Source organism: Pagrus major, chromosome 10 (assembly GCF_040436345.1).
Source record: "Pagrus major chromosome 10, Pma_NU_1.0".
In the NCBI taxonomy this organism is placed as follows: Eukaryota; Metazoa; Chordata; class Actinopteri; order Spariformes; family Sparidae; genus Pagrus; species Pagrus major.
Genome location: NC_133224.1, coordinates 12,607,069 through 12,629,205, shown reverse-complemented (window position 1 = coordinate 12,629,205; position 22,137 = coordinate 12,607,069). Strand labels below are relative to the sequence as shown.

The following is a 22,137-nucleotide window of genomic DNA, read 5'->3' as shown; positions in this document are numbered from 1 at the left end:
TTTGGATTGCTACTTGCATGTCTAGGTATCTCTACATTAAAGCAAGAAAACATTTTTCCTTTATGTTTGAGAAAACCAGTTCTATTGTGAACGCCAAAGTAACTTCCTCCATCCACTTTGTAATATAGAGCAAAGTTGGGAAGGCTTTCTTGGTATTTAGTGGGCAGGAATTTGGCCTGGGTTGGACTGTTGTTTGGAACTTGGTGTATAATTGTTCGAGCTGTCATGTCCAGCATCCTGGACATCAGTTTACACCGAGACTTTAATGAGAGCTGGGAAACCCACCAGCACTGCTGCAACTGTGCCTGGGTGTGTCTCATGTTCATATGTTATGGCTATGTGTGATTTCATCCACGTTTGGACATATGTCATCTCATACTTCCTCACATTCATGCAAGAACACACGTGTGTGAGTATGTATCCTAAAAGGCACATGTTATGTCTGTGTGATCTCACCCACATGCCACCAGCGCGTCTTACCTCATACTTTCACACTTCCCTGTAAGTTTGAGACAGAGCGAGTGTGTGTGTTCAAGTTCACTGAGCCGTCCCGGGAGCGACACCAACCAGCGCAAACATCTCTCATTTATCTTTCCTGTCACTTTTTCCAGAAAGAAAGAATAGAGGGAAAAGAAAGGAGGGGTATTGTTTTTGCTAAAGGAGTGGAAAAATAGAACAAGGTTTCCCCTGAGGGTGCGGCTAGCCTGTGATGTCATGTGGTTGCCATGGTTACTGCGTGTAATCATTGTGTGTGCATGAGGAGGAGACGGTGATTTGAAGTTCCTGTCATGCATTGTTAATAGTCAGACAAACAGACAAAGTGCAGGCTTTACACAAACATATTAATAACACACCCATTTTGACAAGTGGTTGTTATTGGCTGTGAGAGCAGGTGCAGGAATACATCAGACGAGGCAAACTAGCTCTGTTCACCTCAATACCTCCTCTCCTTTTTACCACTTATACAATTCATTTCTATAAACAAGTGTGTGTGTGTGTGTGTGTGTGTGTGTGTGTGTGTGTGTGTGTGTGTGTTCATGTCTGTGTGAGTCAATGTGGATGTGTATTACTGACGTTGTGGGGACATAAGACTGTTTACAAAGTCACATTGTTGGGACTCGTCTTCCTTTTTGGGACAAAATGCAAGACCCCATCACATACTTCAATGCAATTTAGGTTGAAGACTTGGTTTATGGTTTAGGGTTAGGCTAGGCTGGGGTCAGAGTTATGGTTAGGGTCCAAGAAATCAATTTATGTCTATGTAATGTCCCCAAAAGTAATGGAAAGTAAGTAAAATGTGTGTGCATTTATATGTTTTTGCATAATTAGTATAGTATAGTATAATATAGTATAGTATATTGTAGTTTACTGTTATATAGTATTATCTAGTATTGAATAATATAGTATAGTATGGTATAGTGTACTACTTCAAATACTTGGATGCTATTAAAAATTCTAATAACTACTTGGATACTGCCTTTTTAAAAAAACATAAAAACAATTGTAAGGTGCCCTCACTTAAATCCTCACTGGGACAAACAGCTTTTTCTGTTTTTCGGTAATTAACGTGGAATTCCTGAATCGCTGAACTCAAACTGGATCCTGAATGGGATCATTTTAAACTCAAACTAAAACAGTTTCTGAACAGGGATCAGTTATGTACTCATGAATGATTTGGTGCTTCATGTTTTATGGTGTTTTATTGATTTGTATTACACTTTGTGTTTTATATTGTTCTGTCTGTATCATCTTGTACGTATTTTTTGCTGAGTCCGTGTTTGTAATTAATGTATTTGTTGAGTTTAACGTATTTTTAAGGCCCATCTAGGGACAGGCATTTCAAATAAGCTATGGCTATAAATGCTGTAGTGTGTGGCAGGTTATGCTCCATACTTGTCCCTAAACAAATAAACATTAAATAAATAGATTAGACAATATCTCAACAAATCACCAAAGTCATCAGGGCTCATCATCTGTTGACCATGAATGTCAAAAGATCATGGCATTGCATCCAGTAGTTGTCAAGATACAGACAATAATACAATATGTAAAACACAATCAAATGAAACTTGTACGTCCTTTGGTTAATAATCTGCATTTATGAAAAACCTGATGCTGCCCTCATGATATTTGTTCCATTTTGTACAATGGCTTTGGTTTTGGAATAAGCTTGAAGCCATCCATGTTTCAGGCGGAAGCATTTGTATTTTGCTTTTCAATGTGCTTTGTGTAATCTCTCTCTCTCTTCTTTTTTTCCCTTCCTCTGTCCTTCCTTTCCCATCCTCTTTCCCCTCTCCCTGTCATATACCCTTCTGCCCTTCCTCTCCCCTTCTCTTCCACCCTCCCTTATCGCAGTATGTGGTTGTGAACTGGCCCAGGGAGGCTTCTTTGTGCGGCAGGGTGAATACATCTGTACTCTGGACTACCAGCGAATGTACGGAACTCGCTGCTTCAGCTGCCAGGACTTCATTGAGGGAGAGGTGGTGTCCGCCCTCGGAAAGACCTACCACCCTCGCTGCTTCGTCTGTGCCTCTTGCAAGTAAGAAACAGGATGTGAAAAGTAGGGTCCAAAACCACATTCAGTACACATGTGATCTGGCTGTTTCTTCAAGGGTTTGCTTGCAAGTCATCTTTGACTTCAAAGGTCCCCTAATTATGCAATTTATTTTAATTCATACCTTCATTTACTGGAAAATGTTTATATGGTAAAATGTTTAAAAAAAAAACACTATTTTTCTCATACTGTTCATTGTTGCAGCACCTCTATTCACCCTTTGTCTGAAAGCAAAAATGTAATGTCTGTCTCTTTAAGGCCCCCCTCCTAAAAAGCACAGTTGATGACCTGTGATTGGTCAGCTCTTTCAGGCCTGAGAAGGCCCCGCCCACCATGTTTCTGTATCAGCAGCTCTGCCAGTGTTTTTGCATCCACGTATGTGCTGGGAGCGTCCTGACAGCTCATTTAAAGGCGCAGCGTCTGTCATGCCTGTCCAGCATTTCTCCATTTCACAATATTTCACCTCAACCTGCTCTGTAATCAGCAAAAACGTGGAAATCTGTCGTTCTACAATAAGGGATCTTTTAGAACAGTCGGTCAGACATCTCTTAGACTTGAGTCATAGCACTAAAAAGCCATATTACCCTCCTCAATTGGAGGAAACATGGCAGGAAAAGCAGCATATTCATAAAGCAGTTACAGTTACAGTGCACATGAGCGAGACAGTCTTTGAAGTGCTCAAAAAACACAAATTCAAATACAGTATATGCAATTCCATGATAATTGTTCTCCATCATCAAAGCTCCAGAATACTGTACTGTACTGCTGTATTTACCTTGAGGTGACACTGTTTGTCTCTAACTCTAACTGTGACTTGAAACCTGGGACTTCTATCCCTAACTCTTGATCAAAACACTTTTTCCCCAGCCCTTATCCTTAAACCGTTATAATGGTCATCCAAGATCTATAACATATTTGCTCTACTATATGTGATTACCATAGAGACAGCCAGATATGAATAGGATGACTGTAATGTCTCATCAGTTGGTTGCCTGGCCCCTCCTTGTACTTTCCCATGACTAAAAAAGCGAAACACAAAAACATTGTTTCATCTTCATCAGCAAGACTCCTCTGCTGTAGGTGTCATTTACAAACACATAAAACCATAATACACGTGCATGTTTAAATATGGGAACGCACATGGAGACACATGTAACTGCAAGTCATCGGCATCTCCACCTGTTCCCATTCATGTGTGACGGTGTAATGTGTGCGTGTGTGTGTGTGTGTTGTTTCTCAGGCCAAGAAAGGTAATGGGAGCCTCTCTCAGGCAGGAATTCTAAGTGCGTGGTCACTCACTGCGGCCACTTAGCCCATTCCCACAGCTAGTGTTAAGTGTCTTTTGAACTGGGGGTGGGTTTTCTGTGTATTTGTGTGTGTGTGTTTGTGCTATCATACCTCTGTGATCCCCATGCTGAACCTGAGATCAGAATGTTCCAGTGTGGCATTTGAGGTTTGTAATGTGATCATCAAACTTCTGTGCTCCTCTTTCAACAAATATCGCTTTTGTGGTGGCAAAACAGACAAGCTTATTGTGCAGAATATAAAAATAGAGCTGAGAGAAAGAGAGCCAATCCTGCTTGAGATGAGACTTCAGACTCAGCTGTGTGTGTGTCCCATGGTACCAGTGCTGTATTAATCATCAATAATTCATCAAGAGTAATCTGGTTTTTCACCCTCACTGTTCAGGTGCTACTTCGCATTTCACCTGCAACTGCAAATCTGTGTATTAATCTGCCTCTATCTCTCTACATACAGCAGTATTTCAACATTTGAAGGGCTCAGATCACATGTTCAATAACACTAATAGACAGTTGTAAACAAAGCAAATTCCATTCAAATGAGCTCGGTCATTTGTTCAGTGCAGAATCAACAAACTGTGATGAGTGTAATAAATTTAAAGGGATAGTTCACTCCAAAATCAAAAATACATATTTTTCCTCTGACCTTTAGTGCTATTGATTCATCTAGATTGTTTAGGTCTGAGCTGCCGAACCTTTGACATACTGGCCGAACAGATGTCTGTCTTCCCTCCAGTTCAATGGAACTAGATAGCACTTAGATTGTGGTGCACAAACCTAAAAAATAAATATATATATATATTTTAAAAAATCAACAGCAATGTCTCTTTCTAGAAATCGTGACGCGGTTACTCAAGATAATCCAAGACCTTGTTGTTAGCAGTTTAATAGGAGCTCATTTCTTTCCATATCCCCTTGCTTCAGAAGGAAGCATGAATCAAGGCTACTCTCGGACGAGAGGCTAGCTATCTTAGCCAACTTACCTGTCTAATGCTAAAGCTCAATGGAGGAGGACGCCATTAAAGTTACATGACACGCTGTCTCAAGCAAGAGTCTCTCGTACATGAGTTGATGCTTGTTTCCCTCTGAGCGGTGATGCAGCGTAGCTTGTTGGGGAGAAAACAGTAGTGTGATTACATTTGAGAGAAGGCAGAAATCTCAGGTGAAACTCAGCAACTCATACTAAAACAATCTAGATGGATGAAATAGCACTACAGGTATAATTTGGGGGTATTCTGCCATACAAATCATGAGAATGCAAGTAACTTTCATATATATAACTATCATAAAATAAAAGACCTGAAGGTGAATATTTGTTTTGTTTGACTAATAAACAAGACTAAGAGTCTGGAGCCATGCAGGCAGCTCTGTGAGGCTCCAGGGACATCAAGTCTTTGAGCTAAATGCTATATTCAACATGCTTACATGGTCACAAAGACACTGCTAACAGACTAAAGCAGGTAATGATTACCATAGTCATAATCTTAGTGTAGCAAAACACACAAAGTGCAGCTGTGGGAATGACAACTTTGACTTGATGACAGTGCTAGACCGTCACCGAGGCGATGTCTCTACTGAATTTAATTTAATCCATCCAATAGTTGTCGCGACTTTTCAGTCTGAACCACAAATATTAACCCCATGGCCAAACTATATTCTGTAATGTGACACTTGAAAGTAAATCTAAACCCTGACTTTACCAACCTTAAAAAGTAAATGTTGTGACTACTTATACACTGATAACCTATAATTTCAGCTCTCCCAGTCTGCCGGGATGTATTTATCTCTCAGTAGCTTGCTGTGACAGTGTGACAGCACCTCTAATATCACATTTCCATGCTGTCGGAAGCAGCACGTGGCAGCCAGTCAGAGCCCCTGCTCTGTGAAGGAATCATCATTCCTTCTGTGCTTGACTCAGTGACAGCGGCTGAGCTGTAGCAGCACATCAGACAGCCAGGAGACATAAACGTTGTGTCATCCTGTTTGTAATGCTCCTATCAATAGTTTAATGGCATTTGTCTCTAAAGGGATTTTGGCTGGGGAATGAAAATGCAATAAATCAACAAATTAATCTGGTAATTTCCTAGCAGCAGCCGCTTCTATGGCTGAATGTTGAAGTCACTGTCAACATGCTGTTAGTTGCTTCTCCAGTTGCCTACTACCTCCTGGAAAACTGAAAAACCATAAAGAAAAGTGGATATATTTGTCACACAAAGATACGAGCTTAATGCTCTATTTAACTTTTAATGCATGTCCTGATGGTGACTTTAGTCACACCTGAACATCACAGTCATATGTGATGGTTGCACACCTCAATCCAAAACCATGGGCATTAATCAGCTCTTATAACAGCCACCACCCTTTTGGACCATCAGATGTTCGATTGTGGCTGCAGGGGGTTGCTTCCATTCAACCACAAAAGCATTAGCGAGTGCCAACACTTATGTGTAGGATCCAGGACTCTTTGAAGGCTGGGACAACTATTTATTTATGATGCTGGTGGTTAACAAGTAGGAAGCACCCACCTAAAACAGCTTTGACCTATCGAGGCATGGACTCCGCAAGACCTCTGTTGGTCCTAACAATAGAGAAGCCTGCATGTAAAACCAAAAGCCGAACATGCAGCCTCCACTTATCTCCCACTGACTGAAAGCACGCCTGAACACACCACAGTTCCGAGCCGCTCCTTCCCACTTTTCGTCACATTCCCACTGTTACGCATTGCTGAAAATGCCAGCTTTCTTCAGTGCAGCAGTTAATATAAGGGAGCGACCACACATATTTGGATTTCACCTTCACCTGTGCCACAGTCTTCAACCTTGCTGGACAAGCAACAGACTGTTTTCGTGATAACTAAACTAAATGATCCAGAGGAGACGTTGCGCAACCGGGCCTCTCATCCCTGCAGAAGTAGGGAATTTCCCTCAGAAAGAAATGGGCCGCTGCTGAGCCCCGCTTTCTTCACCCACGCCCACTCCACAGTTTCTCCGCTCAAACGCCGAGAACAGCCACCGTCAGATACTAGTTATTGATAGCATGTATTGCAAGCTTATAGCTGCATATATTGTGGGTGTTGTGGACCGCAGTCGTAGTTATTTGCTTCTAATACTGTAAAGTATTGTGATTGCTGCTGCCTTTGTGCTCATCCCAAGCTGATTTGAGCTTTTCCAGTGTGAGGATCAACAGTGTTAGTCTCACCACCGTGCGAGCACACAATAATCTCTATCTGGAACAAGGACGGGAGGAAGGTGACTGAGCCTGAGTTAATTCACCGGCTACCAAGTGATAGAAACTGAGCTATTGTGTCTCTCCACGGCCGTTGCTTCCTTAATGCGCTCCGAGCATTAGCTCTTTTTCCTTCTCTCCCTGCTAACCTACACATACATACACATACCTACATGCATCCCCTCACACACTCTGGTGAACAGATTGTTTGAGCTAACTATGCCTCCAAGCCATTGTTCACTCAGGCACGTGTGTCATGGTAGCGCATACACCTGAATCGCAACAATAGTGTTCAGCTCTGTCCGACGCCACTCTGATTTTAAAGACACGTAGTAGGTTGGCGGGCGAAGCTCGACCATTGTCTCATTCAAGTCTCCCAGTGACCTGCTGACCACCCCGGGTGTGACGTATACGCTGACATGCCTACATGCGCCATCTTGAGCTCTGGTGTGACATGATCTCCATGAACTCACATCCACCCTCTCTCTAGCTGTAGTTGGATAATACTGTAGATGTTTATTAATTGAGGTGTTACTGACGATTGATCAGTTTTGTTAATGATAAATACATTCTATTATACTGTAAAGAGCAGTTGTCTGTGATTATTTGTGCATGTTTATTGTGGTAACAGCTGGTTGATTGCTTGGAATCATTTCCTTCACTGTTTTGTTACATTTTATAGTGAACACCCCTTTTTGAGACTGAGTTCCTGTTTGGTGATTGGTCCCTGATTCTAGGGTGGTGCCCCATAATTATTATGAATTATTATAATTATTCATTTGTATTATTATTCACAATTATTTTGTATAATTACTGATTGTCCTGAGATTGACTCAGAATCTGTGGTTAAACATCTTTGTTTTTTAATAGATAGCTGTCTTTGTTTCAAACCTCATTTTTACTTTGCCTCAAGAGAAAAGTCCTAGAGGAATGGTGGGGTTAGAGTGAGGAGTTTACACTAATAAATGCTGAAATAATGCATTGGAATGAAATAAATTCTAAAAACTAAGGAGCAACATATTCAAATAAACAAAAATACTCTTTAGAAATCTCTTGGGTAGCTGTAAAACCTTGTATGGTGGGTTGGGTTCTTCCTCATGATGTCAGCATTTCTAAAGTCCTGGCTGTGGCCCTGCTCAACATCTTGCCACAGTCTGTTTCTTTTATCAAAAATCTCCACTAAATGTTCCTGCCCCTCCCTGACTACATCTGGTCATCATAATATTATTCAAGGTTCACTTAATTGTCATTTTACAACATAGGGTTATACAACAAAAAGGAAGTTGTAATCCATTTATGCTATGCAAGAAAGAATGATTTACGGTTGAGGATGAGTTCAGGAGTCAGACAGCCTGAAGAGGAAGAAGAAGAAGCTGCTCTGTAGTCTGAAGATACTTATGTATCTTTTGCCAGACAGCACCAGGGTGATTATTGTTTTTTCTTCATGTTTCGGATCGGAGAACTTCTTAAGGTTTTGGAGGATTTTACTCATATGTTTGCAATAAAAACCTTCCTCACCCTGCGTTAAGAAGCTGCCGAGCCACCTCAAACACTTCTGTCCAATCATGAGCTTGTTTCCGAGGCTTAGAACGGATTTGGAAAGCTTAGGGATGCACAAACCATATCAGACGACGCCATTAACTGATGTTCTGTCTGTTTTCTTTGTTTGCAGACAGCCATTCCCGGCTGGCGACCGAGTGACATTTAACGGGAAGGAGTGTATCTGCCAAAAGTGTACCCAGCCTCTGCCTGCCAACAGCCCTGCACCCATACAGGCTGTCCACAGTCAGTACTTTGTTTATGTCTTTCTGTGACTTGTCTCTCTAAAGCATAAATCATAAAAACTGCAACCTGCAAACTATATTTAGTTGACCTGCTCATTATTGTAATTTTCTCAAATTGGTACTTTCTTAAGTTGTGTTAAGTCATCCCTCTCTCAGGAAACCAAAACGTCTTTTCATCCTTTTTGCTTAATGCTAGTGAAGAACAAACTACTCCACTTCAGAAAGTTAACTTCGGTATTATTTTATTGTAATACCATTTTCCCTCAGATATCAACTAACCTCCCTTTGTCTGGTTGTGCTCTGTGCAGACTGCTGTGGCTGCGGGAAGGAGTTTAAGAATGAACAGTCTCTTGTAGCGCTGGACAAGCACTGGCACCTGGGCTGCTTCAAGTGTAAAGTCTGCAACAAGGTGCTCAATGCCGAGTACATCAGCAAGTAAGTCTCTAAAACACTTCACTTCACTTTTGACTTGCAATAAACTTCAAGATGATCTCAATGTCCCATTTCCTGTTTCTTAATGGAGTGAGTTAAACTGATTTAACTCCCTGTATCCTAAGAGAAGCGTTATGAATATAATAGCTAATAACAAAATCTAAAAGTTGTGGATATATTTCACAATTATAAATACCATTTTTGCTGGTCTTTCCCCACTAGGATATTACAATTTATTCACAAATGCTTCGTTCTTTGGCACATGGTTGTTAGGTTTAGAAATGTTACATAACCAGTGAAAAGTACAGCATAAGCTATTGGACAATCCCCGCAGCCTCACGCAGCAATATCTAAAAGCTTAAATGATGATGATAATTATTTTACTTTATGCTTTACTATATTTGTAATGTTATACTGTTCTTATTATAACACCTGTTGTCTTTTATCCTTGAATTTACCCATTTATTTTGCATTTTATAGCATAGTGTAACAGTGTTTTGTTTAGTGTTACCTGTTTAAAACCATTTACTGTGATACCGTGTAACCATCATATTTTCTGAAACAGTTATCGTAACCCTGAAAATCACGTACCGTAGGAAACCTAATAAATAGTAGAGTAGATGCTGCTTGGACAGTCTAAGTCCTCTGGTCAACACCCTAATTAGCACAAATCTGATCATTATTTTGTGTTCATCAACATACTTTACATCTTTTGTCAAAAAATCAATATTCCAGCGCACACCAGGATACGATTCACACTATTTTATTATCAGTTACATTAAAAACAAGAAGAATTATTTGTCATTTGTAGCTAAAAGCATTGAAATACCATCTTCCGACTTCTATTGCAATGATGTGATGCTATAATAATAAATTATAGCACGTACCAGCATCTTACTGCACCTGCTGAGCGCTGTCGGCTCAGACAGGGTGCATGAGGCTCTGAGCTGTCTCCTGTGTGATGTCTCTAATCCACTGACTTGTCCTGTGTTGTCCTATCAGGGATGGAATCCCCTACTGTGAGATGGACTACCACGCAATGTTTGGTATCCAGTGTGAGAGCTGCAAGAAGTACATCACTGGAAAAGTCCTGGAGGTAACGTTAATGACGGATTTATTTATAAATGAATGGATGGATGAAATAGAATAGAAGTGAAACTAAGTATTTATTTATTTTGTTGGCATTATGACCGTAGGGTTCACCTACAGATGAGTGCAGATGTGTAGGGGACTGAATAAAGACAGCAAATAGCCTTCCAGCTTGCTATCTGCTGAAGCTAAATAAAGAGAGAGACTCACAGACGTTAAGCTGTCTCTTTTTCAAGAAAAGGACTTTTAATGAACGAGCGCGAGCATGTCATTTATTCAAGTGAACTTGAAGGACACCCACACGGTCTTATTCTTAAGAAGTACTACTCATTCTTCATAAGCAGTTTTAAAATGCCTTACGTGGCTCTGGGGGAGCTTTGTCATGTCTGAGGTAACAGATTTACTCACACTCTGGAAGTAGCAGTCAGATTTTGTATCTGCAGAGACAATGGAGACAAGCTTCTGAGGCTTAGATGGAAGTAAAAATCGCTTTTGAATAAGTTGCATACACACATATCACCTTTGATAAGAATTTAAAAGTACAGGCTTGTCTGTACAACAATGTGAGCAGAGAAGTTGGAGACTTCTGATTTATAAATGATGAAATATGAAAATATAAAGAGAAAGAGATCCAGTATTTTTGGAGTTGTATACATGTACCTGACAGAGGCAGAGTTGCATTCACTCCCATTGAAAGCTGCTCAGTGACACATGAAGCCTCCAGGCATGATTGTAATTACACAGTTTGGCCACTCTGTCAAAAGGGCTTCGAAGCCTGGTTCTGTTGCTGGGGGCTTGGCTTTACCCATACAAGTGACTTAAAGTCAGGACAGCTTAGCTTTTGCTGCTTTGATTTTGGATGAATTTCTTATAACATACTGTTGTTGTTGTTTTTTGATTCCCAAAATGTTATTGAAGTGCAACATTAACTTTGAACTTTGGTCCTCCAGTGCCTACGTAGGCATTTATGCTTATTGTGATGAAATTTCTTGGCGTATCTTTAAATGCCTTACATCCCTACAATCTGTGCAACCTAAGCTGAAAGTCAATAAACCATATTAAATCATTAAAGTAATGAAATTATTTCATTTTTAAATTTCAAAAATGTCAGAAATAGTTTTATCAAATTCGACCAAAATGAAATACCAAACATGTTTATCCAAAAGATTTCTAGATGTAGGAACATGAACAAAATACTGCAATCAAAGGAAAAATATTATGTAAGGTAATAAACAATGATAAAGGATAAAAGTATAGAAAGACTGTCATAGATTTTAAAAGAAATACAAAACACAAAACATATTGATCCCAACGGTTACTAAATATAGAAACATGTCCCGACACTCACCGACAACATTTTGCACCAAACTTAAAATAATGAAATAATAACATCATCACAATCATACAACTTGCTGAGGCGGAAGACAGAAGCTTCCTGCTGCCAGAAGAATGAAAGCTCCAGCTATCATGGTTTAAATCAAAGGCGTGCCCCTTTAAATGGCATTGTTATCATGTTGTTCTTAATGCGATATACTGTAATCTCTTTAACATAATGTATCCTGTTATTTTATACTCCTCATACTTCTTATTCTCATATTTCCACTTAACAGATTCCAGCGCTGACACCATTTCCCCAAAGTGATCATTAAACTTTCATCACATCTTATACACTCCTAATGCAGGGACATAAGGAATGCTTCTAAACTAGCTACCTGTGTGTGTGCAGATCTAGGACCAGCACCTTTTCACGTGTGATTTTAGACTTTTCCCCGGTATGAAAACGACCAGTGCACATGCAGCTTTGAGAGGCAAACAGGGTGAGCTCTGCTGAGATTATGCATTAGTCCCTCTATAGCCCTGCTGTGTCACGGTCCACAGGGAATAACCAGCCAACCGGGAAGCGCTCTCTTGTTGGGCCTGCTCGGCAATTCAGCACAATCTCTCTTTTTTTGGCTGTGGGATAATGGCTTTGACCTCGCTCTCTACTGCACACACACATATTACCTCACCTTGTCCTCCTCTCCCCCCCTCCCTCAGGCAGGTCAGTCATTCAGTCAGTCACTCACTCTCAGGTACGTATGTGCTGTAAAACAAAGCCAGACAGCCTCCAGTTCTAGAAAATACTGAAAGCTACAGGACAAGTGACACACTCAGCTCTCATCCTTTTCAAAACGTCATCGCTATCCAATACTTTAAAAAGTGTAATGAGATATGATGTGTTAGAGTCATCATCCAAAGTTTGGAGCTGTCATTGAGGCACACCTGAGTCATTCTACTGCATGTGTGTGTGACCTGATTCAGGTTTGTGTGAACAGTATATAGAGATGAAGAGAAAGAAGGTTCTTCAGTGTAAATGTACCGTGTAACAAGTCATGTGGAGTGAAAAAGTCTTCCTGGCAGCTGCATCTCTTGCCTGACCGAACCAAAATAGTTTGAACCATCAGACTGTGAAATGCGGCCAAAAATTTGACATTTGTGTGAGATTTTCACAAATATGTTTCAGAATGACCATTCAGAGCCAAATTTAAATTTTTATTTTTAAGACAAATATGACATAATGTCACTACAAGGACATTACACGGGTCCTGAAATGATCAAGTGAACATTTTGAATGTGTTTTCTCATTAAATACTTGTTTTCATTTTTATGCAGTCGTGCTGAATAATATAACACATCTTTTGCTGCCTTCATGAAATATATTTGGGTCACTGTCATCGGTGATGGGATGTACTGATCACAGTTGAACAGTTACACTGAGCACTTGAGTTTTTTGCTACTTATATCTTCATTTTGGAGGCAAATATTGTACTTTTTACTCCATCTCATTGACATGGTAACTTTAGTTACTAGTTACTCTGCAGTCTGCATGTTGTATCAGAGCCAGAGTTTTGAAATTTTTTATTTATTTTATTGGCAGAAAACACTGATTCTGATCATCAGAAAAATGCTGCATATTGAATCTGATAATCAGATAATATACAGTTTATAATGTACATACTCTACATGTACATATATGTATACTTCACTTTTATTTGTACTTTTAATACTAACGTACATTTAGTATCAAATATTTTAAGACCAAAGTAATATTTATAACTTTGTGGTACTTTGTAGTTTATGTTTAACTGGCCCGACCTTTGCAGTGGTGTTACCACTGGCTTTACACGCGCCGCTGTTGGTCTTTCCACACGGACACAGCGCCAGCCTATACCACTGATTCTAAGAAAAAAATATACTATGACTCATGGTTTACTGGACATATTTTTGTCTGGACAGCAACAGCAGGGCCAGCCCTACAAATGCGAATGTCCATGACTGAGTGAGTGAGCCAGGAAGTGACAGCATTCGAGTAGCGTTTGCTCAATCCACGCAAACGGTTATTATGTCAGTGCTGAGGTGTTTCCGACTGATCATCATCATCCTGGCAGCGATGACAAGAAAGTGCAAAAAGTAATTTTAAGTGTTAGGGTTAGTAAGAATGAAATGAAGACTATAAATAAGCTGAGAGCTGTTTAATACCTTCAACATCTTCAACATATTGTGCAGATAATTGGCTCTTTTGTTTCATTATGAACAAATTATTATAAAAATATCAGTCCGTTCTGCAGACAATGCTGCAGAAGAAAACTATAAATAGACTTATTTGCATAAAAAAGTCTTGAACAAAAGGAATAAATTACTGTAAAATATGTTAATAATTAACATACTTAAAGGAACTTTTAACTACTTATGAAACCGTCTCAATTCAATAATGACCTAAACGAACAAGACCGTCAGTGAGAAGATTGGCCGACTGGTCTGATTCTGAAAATTAAAACTGCTTTTGCGACGTGCTGAGGATGCAGCCTGAGGAAGGAAGCTCATAAAGTAACATTTAATGCCTCTCTGCCGAGCTATATCTCACTACTGGCTTACTGTTATTATTATGAAGGCATAACAATGCTAGGGACTGTTGTTCAACAAATTTACTGTTCGGCTAACGAGCAACCAAATCTGTTAACTGTAACATCGCTAAAACAAAGTGTGCTTTGTTTCACCAGAGTCATATTGCAGTTATTAATCTTACATACCCACAAGTAGATACATTACCTGGTTAGCCATGCACCATGCAAACAGCTGTGTTTAGAAAAGTTAAATAGTATTAAAAATATGTTGTGTCTTCTTTTGATCACAGATTCATGTACAAGCCAAATCAAGATCTTTACGAGACAAGGTCTCATACCACTTTTGTCCACAGGGGGCAGCAAGAATCACCAAAACATTGAAGGTTTAATGTAGCTGCTTTAATATCATGTCATCCTGAGCTGCAGTGATGGATCGGAGTGTAAACTGAAGCAGTCATTACCCTGAGCGTGATTACAGTTATATGCAACAACAACCCCTGTTCCTCGTGTTCCGTACGGTCAGATATTTTCCTGCTGTTTGTCAGAAGGTCTGTTTTAAACGTCAAATAAAACAAAACCGGTCACGTATGCGTTGCCGCCGTCCATGCAACCTATCCTGCAGGCCGAATGAACATGACAAGACAGCAGAATAAGCGCAGTAAGGATGAGGTAGACTGACAGGCCTGAAGGAGAAAGAGTCCATTAGAGATTCAGGTAGAAATGGGTGCAGAGGAATGTCGTTTTTAGAGAAGCGGCCTGTTGTTCTGCCGCGATGAAGGGATCGGACACAGGATACTCTCCTTGGGCGGAGAGAGGGATGAGAGGAGGAGAGGAAGAAAGCTTTCAGACGGGGGGTCTTGGAAGCTCCCGCCGTGACCTCGGAAACAACAGAGCGGCATTATACGGACAAACAACAATCCCTCTCTCTCACTTTCTCTCCGTTCTTTCATCGCACGACGTTCTCTCCTCTCATAAACACCTCTCAGGTTCCAGCGGCTGGATAGCAGGGGAAACATGAGGAATGAGATGAGAGCATGCATCTGAGTGTTTGTGTTTAAATGACATCACCCACTTCCATTTCCTACTGCGTCGTGTTGTGTTAGGCAGTGAGGTGTATACCTGAAAAGCACCTGTATCGAAAGTGTGGATTTGTGTTCTTGCGTCGCTCAAGACAAGTTTCTCGTCATCCCTTAAAAATAGAAAAGGGAGGTTTCAACCAGCGCTGAGTTAATACTATATGATATTAAAGATTATATTACACGCAAACTAATAACTGCTACGGCACTTTTGGTATCATTTATTATTTTCAAATGAGCTGCCAGCAGACACAGTGTTAGTACAGAAGCTGTTTCCAGTCTTTCTACCTGTGCTGTGCTGCACTTTGAAACAGTGACTGCGAGACCGAGCATTCAAAATGTCATGGCATTTGTCAGAGATCAGAGAGTCCACTTCACGGGGACGAAGCTAGTCGATAACTGGAGCTGGCAGCAGTGGAGGAGGTTGAACTGAAACTTTGTTGTTTTTAGATTCATCTTTATTGCCCAGCAGCTCACTGCTGAGGTGATTATTTATCACTGGTGCCGATCTGTGACTGGTCTCTGCAGTGGTCTGTATGTAAATGGGTAAATAATGAGGTAGCTGTTCATTGGAGCTGGCTGCCATGATTCTCCCACCTCTCTACCACAGCTGTTTTTTAAAACCTTAAACTCTGCAGGAGTCTCGTTCACAAACCTCAACCCTGGCTGACCAGCTACATCCCCGTTTCTAACTAAAACATTCAATCGTTCGGCCAGAAGTTCATGCCCCCGACAAACCATCCTCAACCCCTCCTCTTCCTTGACTTATCAGTCCTGCAGGACAATGAATATGATAAATATTCCCTTGGATTCTGACATAGGAAGGATTAGCAGTGCTATCTCCTTTCCTGCCTTCTTTCCATGTTTGAATTTCAATCCAGTTCCAGCCTTTTATCTCTGGCCCTGAATGTTTCTAAGTCAACATCCTCTATTCTCCATTTCACGGTCTATTTATCTGTTTCAGCACAAGTATGAGATTTTTGGCATGGTGTCCACAAAATGCTGCCAGTTCTCAAACACCTGGCCTTACTTTTTTCTCCCAGTAATACCTGGACCTGGAGTCTCCCGACTGATTTACAGTCAGTTCATCACGGCTGGGGTTGCCAGCTTTCTCCCTCTGCTGTCCATTCGGCCCAGAGTGCACCTACACTGCTCCTTACCCAACACAAGTGCTCCACCTTGTGGCTACATAATGAAACACAACCTTTTCTTAGATGTCATTTGTAGCTGGTTGCACTTTAATCAAGTAATGCTAATTGGGGTCTGAATTACAATTAGCTCAGCAGCACTCCTTATTCACGCTGCATCAGCATTTTTGATAAGCAAATTATGACTTGTGAGTCAAACTTAATCACATACTAAGTTGAATTTGCTTGTATTTGGGGTTGCTAAATCAAACTGTATAGTGAATAAGTCTTTATTTTAAAGTAATAATTCATAAGTTGGACCTTATTAGTCAAATTTACAAAGTATGTTATCAAGTCAAACCTATGACATAGTAAGTCAAAATCATGAAATATGGAAACGAACGTCTCTTACTTTAGATTTAGCAAGAGTACTTTTTGTATTTCCAAACATTTTTCTTATGTCAAATGGCTTTGCTTCTGTCACTCTGGAGGAGCTGTGTCAAGTCTGACAAAATTTCCCCAGATGGTGTTATCAGGGCTACCTGGGTTTGGACTCTGAGACTATTTATAACATAATAAAATGAATATATTGATATTTATAGCAAAAATCTCACTTAAAAACAGGTGGTGTGGACGTTCCCTGGCTTCCCTGGTTTTGTAGCTTGACTCAATCTTGAGGCTAAAAGTCAGGATACTGCTTTATTTTGACCTTAGCTTGTCTTTTGCAAGTCCCTCAACTTTATTGAAGTGCCAGACTAAATTGCTTAAGTACCCCTAAACCTACAATGAGTGCTACATTATCATAACCTGCTCTTGTTTTATGCTCCACAGGCTGGAGAAAAGCACTATCACCCCACATGTGCCCGCTGTGCCCGCTGCGAGCAGATGTTTGCGGAGGGAGAAGAAATGTACCTGCAAGGTAAAATAATTTTTTGAGACAACTTCCTTCCAACCTTTTAGTGTAGCTCCAAACGTCAGGGTAGGTACTGTAGCTTTGCATGCCAGACAACAAAGGGTGTAATCTTAAAGCACATGACTATCTATTGTTAGATGAAGAAGCACCGGAGCTCAAAAATCTAGTGGTGACACAGTTCTTGTCATTCTGTTCCCTTTCTCTTTTCCCTGTGTCTCTAAACTCTCCATACCTGTCTTCAGTCTCTCTCACTCACCAACAGCAGTATATCACCAATACCGTGATGCATTGTGGATACGCTTGTTTCTAATGGACTGGAGTTAGCAGCTTGGCTGGTTAATGAATCATGCACATTTGCGCCTGAGTCACACTGCCACGCTCACAGAGACGTCATTCACTCCTGCTGTGGCATTGACACAGAGAAACAGTCGGTGCTTTGCTTCAGCTCCTCGATGTGCCTCGGCTCTTATTGAACTGCAGGTTGTCACATTAGGGTGAATAGATTCAGCAGAAATAGATTTCTGAAGCCACGGCCGTGTAAATGTCACCGCAGCAGATGAGGAAAAGAGTTGTGCATGAATTTGAAAGGTGGTATTTGTCTCCTTTAGAAGGCAGTAGAAACATTATAATGGATTTTATAGCTTCAGTTTGTAGAGTTGTTGGCATTATGCTTTTTTACATGTGTTTTCTTTGCTAGTGCCAGGATTTAAATTTGTTTTCAGAGCTTATTGTATAAAGAAAAACAGAAGCAGAATAATATTAAGCAGGCTAGAGCAATAGAGCATTAAACAAACACTAGCAATAACTAAAAAATAAGATTGTAAGTCAAATGTGGCTCTAATATAGGCTCCCAAAGACCCAACTAGCAGCATCATTTGTAACCGACTAAGGGCCTACAGCCGTGCTAGCAGCTCTGTTTTGCTATTCTTAGGCACAATGCTGCTTCGGGGCTAAATGCTAATGTTAGCATGCTAACAATGTTAACGTCACCATCAATGATGTTTAGCCTGTAATGTTTACCATATTCATCACCATCTGTTTTTTGCAAATTAGCATGTTAGCATTTGCTAATTAGCACTGAACACAAAGAACTGCTGAGGACAAAGGGAATTGGTTTTATAGGTGTTGAGTCGTCAACCAAAGGACTAGAATAGTGAATTTTGACCTGATGATGGTGCAGGTATCAATTCAGGGGACCACCAATGGTATGAGAATGCTTTTTCTGAGAATAAAGTTTTTATTTTATTCCAAAATATATCATTTTCTGTTATTTTTTTGTTATAGACCCTAACCAACCAATCGCTACTGCCATCTCCAGACACATAAAGAGCCACGCTGCTGGCGACAATGCAAATGCAAATAGACAAGTGACATGTTGGAAAAAATCTCTCTGATAGTTGTCGTCTTTGTCTCTGTGTCTTCAGGATCTGCTATCTGGCATCCTCCATGCAGACAAGCAGCCAAGCAGGAGGAAAAGAGCAAGGTGGGTGCTGTATACTTGTCAAACAAAGATAGGATGCTTGAGGCCAACCAAAGACCAAGGGACTCATCTCGTAAAACCTTGGTACCTGGATGCAATATGGGAAGATTAGAGATAACTTTGGTTTCTTAATCAGACAGCTGGAAGTTGGAAGATAAGATTAAAGATTACAAAGTAACTTTACCATTTAGTCCTTGACCTCCCTGATAAGCACTGAAACCTTTTAAGGTTTCTCAACAACTGTCCAGATTTCTTTGGGTTTCCTGTGTTCGAACTTGGATCAGTAAGCAAAAGGTTTACGCCTGCTGTTGTCTCAATTGTCTTTATGTGTATGAAAACAGATCTGATGCGTGCCTGTCCACAGTCATGGTGTGGGAGACTAGTTTCACATTTTAGGACTCCTTAGGATTCCTGCAGCATTCTATTGTACAGTATGTAGTATGTACTATATACTAGTGTTTATAGACATTTCTGACCTGTCCTTGGCGTAAAATAGTATTAGACTACCATTGTGGGCAGTTATAGATGTTAGTGTTTAAAATATTTAGCAATAGAAATATGGTTCTAGTAACTATGAGACAAGTTCATCATGACAACGTTAAGACAAATGAGTAATTCCAGTGAGGATGTGACTGTCCAGTGACGATGAAAGGGAGGAGGGGTTAAATCGAGAGTTCAGGACAATATCCCATTGTTGTACCATTACATCAGCAGCCCTGTAGCTTTACATTCAGTGTCTGCCGTTCCACCGTCTCCCATCCTCATTCCTCATCATGACCCGTCTCCCTCCCAGAAGCAGGTCCGGATACAGATCAATGATGCCCCTGAGCAGCAGGTTGGTGCTCCTGTGTGCTCTGCACCCACCCAGACCCCACCATAAGCATCTGCTGCATGGGTTGATCATAACTGTAGACACCTTACTACTATAGCTGCGTCAGTTTGAGCAGCAGCAAGCGCACCCACGGGCCACCTAGTGTGATCTTTGATTGGTCAGTGACTGATTATGCCGATTATCTGTCGGTGCATGTACAGGGAGTGGAGATGACTGATGTGTGTCAGTACCTGCATCTGTAGGATCTGTAGAGTACACTCACACAACTTGAAAGACAGAGAGGACATATTAATTGTCTCTGAAGAAGAAAGTCCACTCTCTGTCTCAACGTCTGTGCTTTAACAAGAACTGTGATTAGGAGTGATTGCCTGGTGCAGCTTCACTAATAGCACCGCTGTACCGTTGTGTGTTACTTACGTACAGTGTACATAATATACCAACAATAATAAAAAGTTCAATAGCTTATGTACTGTGATAGCCAGGGTTCAGTGCCAGCATGGAGACCTTGCTGCATGTCTTGTGATCTTAAGTAAAGAAAATGTTAATGAGTGAATAATGATGGATTTATTAACCTTAGTAAGGCATTGTTCTCCCTTTAGACCTAGTAGCTGCAACAAGCCTAGTTAAGTCTTGATAAGTGCTAATAAATGCATAACAATGCATTACTCTTTATAAAGCTTAAAAAAGCATAGTAAAGGTTTAATAGCGACACAATTGGTAAGTGAAGTAAACTCAATAAATGTGTTTGTAGGCTATTATTAACAATTATATAGATTTATTCATGTTAATAAGCATCTAATAATAATCTTATAAGCACTAGTGCTTATTGCAAGGTCCTTTATATAAGGTATTACCATACATTCAACAGTTTTTCTTTCTCACAGTGAGATGAGAAGATAAATTAAATCTCGTGTCTGTGTGTCAAGTACAGAGCCGGAGTCAGAGTCGGCTAATAGGAGTGCTAGCTGCACAGCTAGCTAAGCTAATTAGCTAATGGCAGCTACAGTTACCAGCAGTTATTGATTATTGCTACTAATAACTAGAAAAACTAAACTAAATAAACTAAAGAACGGTTAATAAAAATAGTAACCAACTCATGAACTACTGTACAGGCAGCAATGTGAGTTGGTTGTTTAAAAGAGAAGAACAAAGCAAATTGAAATTCTGAGCCAAATATTTGATCACACAATACATGAGCTTAAATATACGAACAATGAGTACAGTGAAACATGTAATATTTCTCCTTGTCATCATGCTCAATCTTTTGCATCAAATATATTTAAATATAATTGTGTATGTGTGTGTGTTGTGTGCTTTTCAGGTGACCCGGACTTCATCTGAGAGCATCACTTCAGTCCCAGCTTCCAGCGCCTCGGGCTCTCCCAGCAGAGTCATCTATGTAAGACTGCACTGCCTCTACTCACCGCTAGGGAGCAACAGCAGCTTTAGCCAATAGCATTCTCATGAGTCTGATCTGTAGCAACTGTTTTATACATGCTCAGGAAAGCATATTATATATAAGCACTTCTTTCTACTACCAGGCCAAACTCGGAGAGGAGATGCTGGACTACAAGGACCTGGCAGCCCTTCCAAAGACCAAGGCCATCTATAACATAGACAGGCCTGACATGCTGTCCTACTCTCCATACGTCAGCTACCCGTCTGAGGAGAGACACTACGGAGAGGTAGAGCAGCCTCGCTGTGTTTCACTTCTTCTTTATAAAGTTACATCTCTCTAATCCAGTGGTGGATATTTACCAGGTACATTTACTCAAGTTTTTAACTCAGGTTGTACAGGGTTGTACAATATATATTTTTTAAATATTATTTACACTGTAGATCAAGATTTTCAAAACCTGTACAATGTACAATAATAGATGAGAATTTAATGAAAATAATTCCAATAAATCATGACATTTTAATAAGGACTTTGATTATGAGCTAGAGATTTTTCCCAACAGTTTTTCTTATTAATGGCCTGTAACTGCTCTATCAATGATTATTAATGGTTTATTGACCATTGATTAAATCATTAGTAATAGTTCACCTCACCAACCTTTACAATGGATTTCTTAATGAACATTCGTAACCAAATTATATATGATTACAATTATTTTTATTATTATATCATATATTACATTATATTATATTATATTATGTTATGTTATGTTATATTATGTTATATTATATATATATATATTTTTTTTTACTTAAGGAATTGTGACTTTTTAAACTCGATTGGCACCCAGCAGAGCACATAACTTGGCCATGGCCTGATAGGTTCCTTCATCTACACCAACTTGTTCTCATTCATAGATGTCAGCTACCTCAATATGCCTCAGTTTTTTCATTAAAGTGAAACTTTAATGATTTTGACCCGAAAACGAAACTACGGTAAATCTTAAAAGTAGCTTTTTTGTCATAATTATGCTTTTACATG

General features: G+C 40.1%; 1 protein-coding gene across 1 annotated transcript in view; it reads left to right on the top strand.

The window, feature by feature from the left end:
- ablim2 (actin binding LIM protein family, member 2) overlaps positions 1 to 22,137 on the top strand; it is a 74,024-nt gene that overhangs the window by 24,332 nt on the left and 27,555 nt on the right. Inside the window, exons 3-10 of the mRNA XM_073475269.1 lie at positions 2,356 to 2,539; positions 8,753 to 8,865; positions 9,173 to 9,299; positions 10,299 to 10,392; positions 17,304 to 17,391; positions 18,810 to 18,868; positions 21,019 to 21,096; positions 21,239 to 21,382. Of these exons, the coding sequence (XP_073331370.1) occupies positions 2,356 to 2,539; positions 8,753 to 8,865; positions 9,173 to 9,299; positions 10,299 to 10,392; positions 17,304 to 17,391; positions 18,810 to 18,868; positions 21,019 to 21,096; positions 21,239 to 21,382 (887 nt within the window). The remainder of the gene's footprint in view (positions 1 to 2,355; positions 2,540 to 8,752; positions 8,866 to 9,172; positions 9,300 to 10,298; positions 10,393 to 17,303; positions 17,392 to 18,809; positions 18,869 to 21,018; positions 21,097 to 21,238; positions 21,383 to 22,137) is intronic.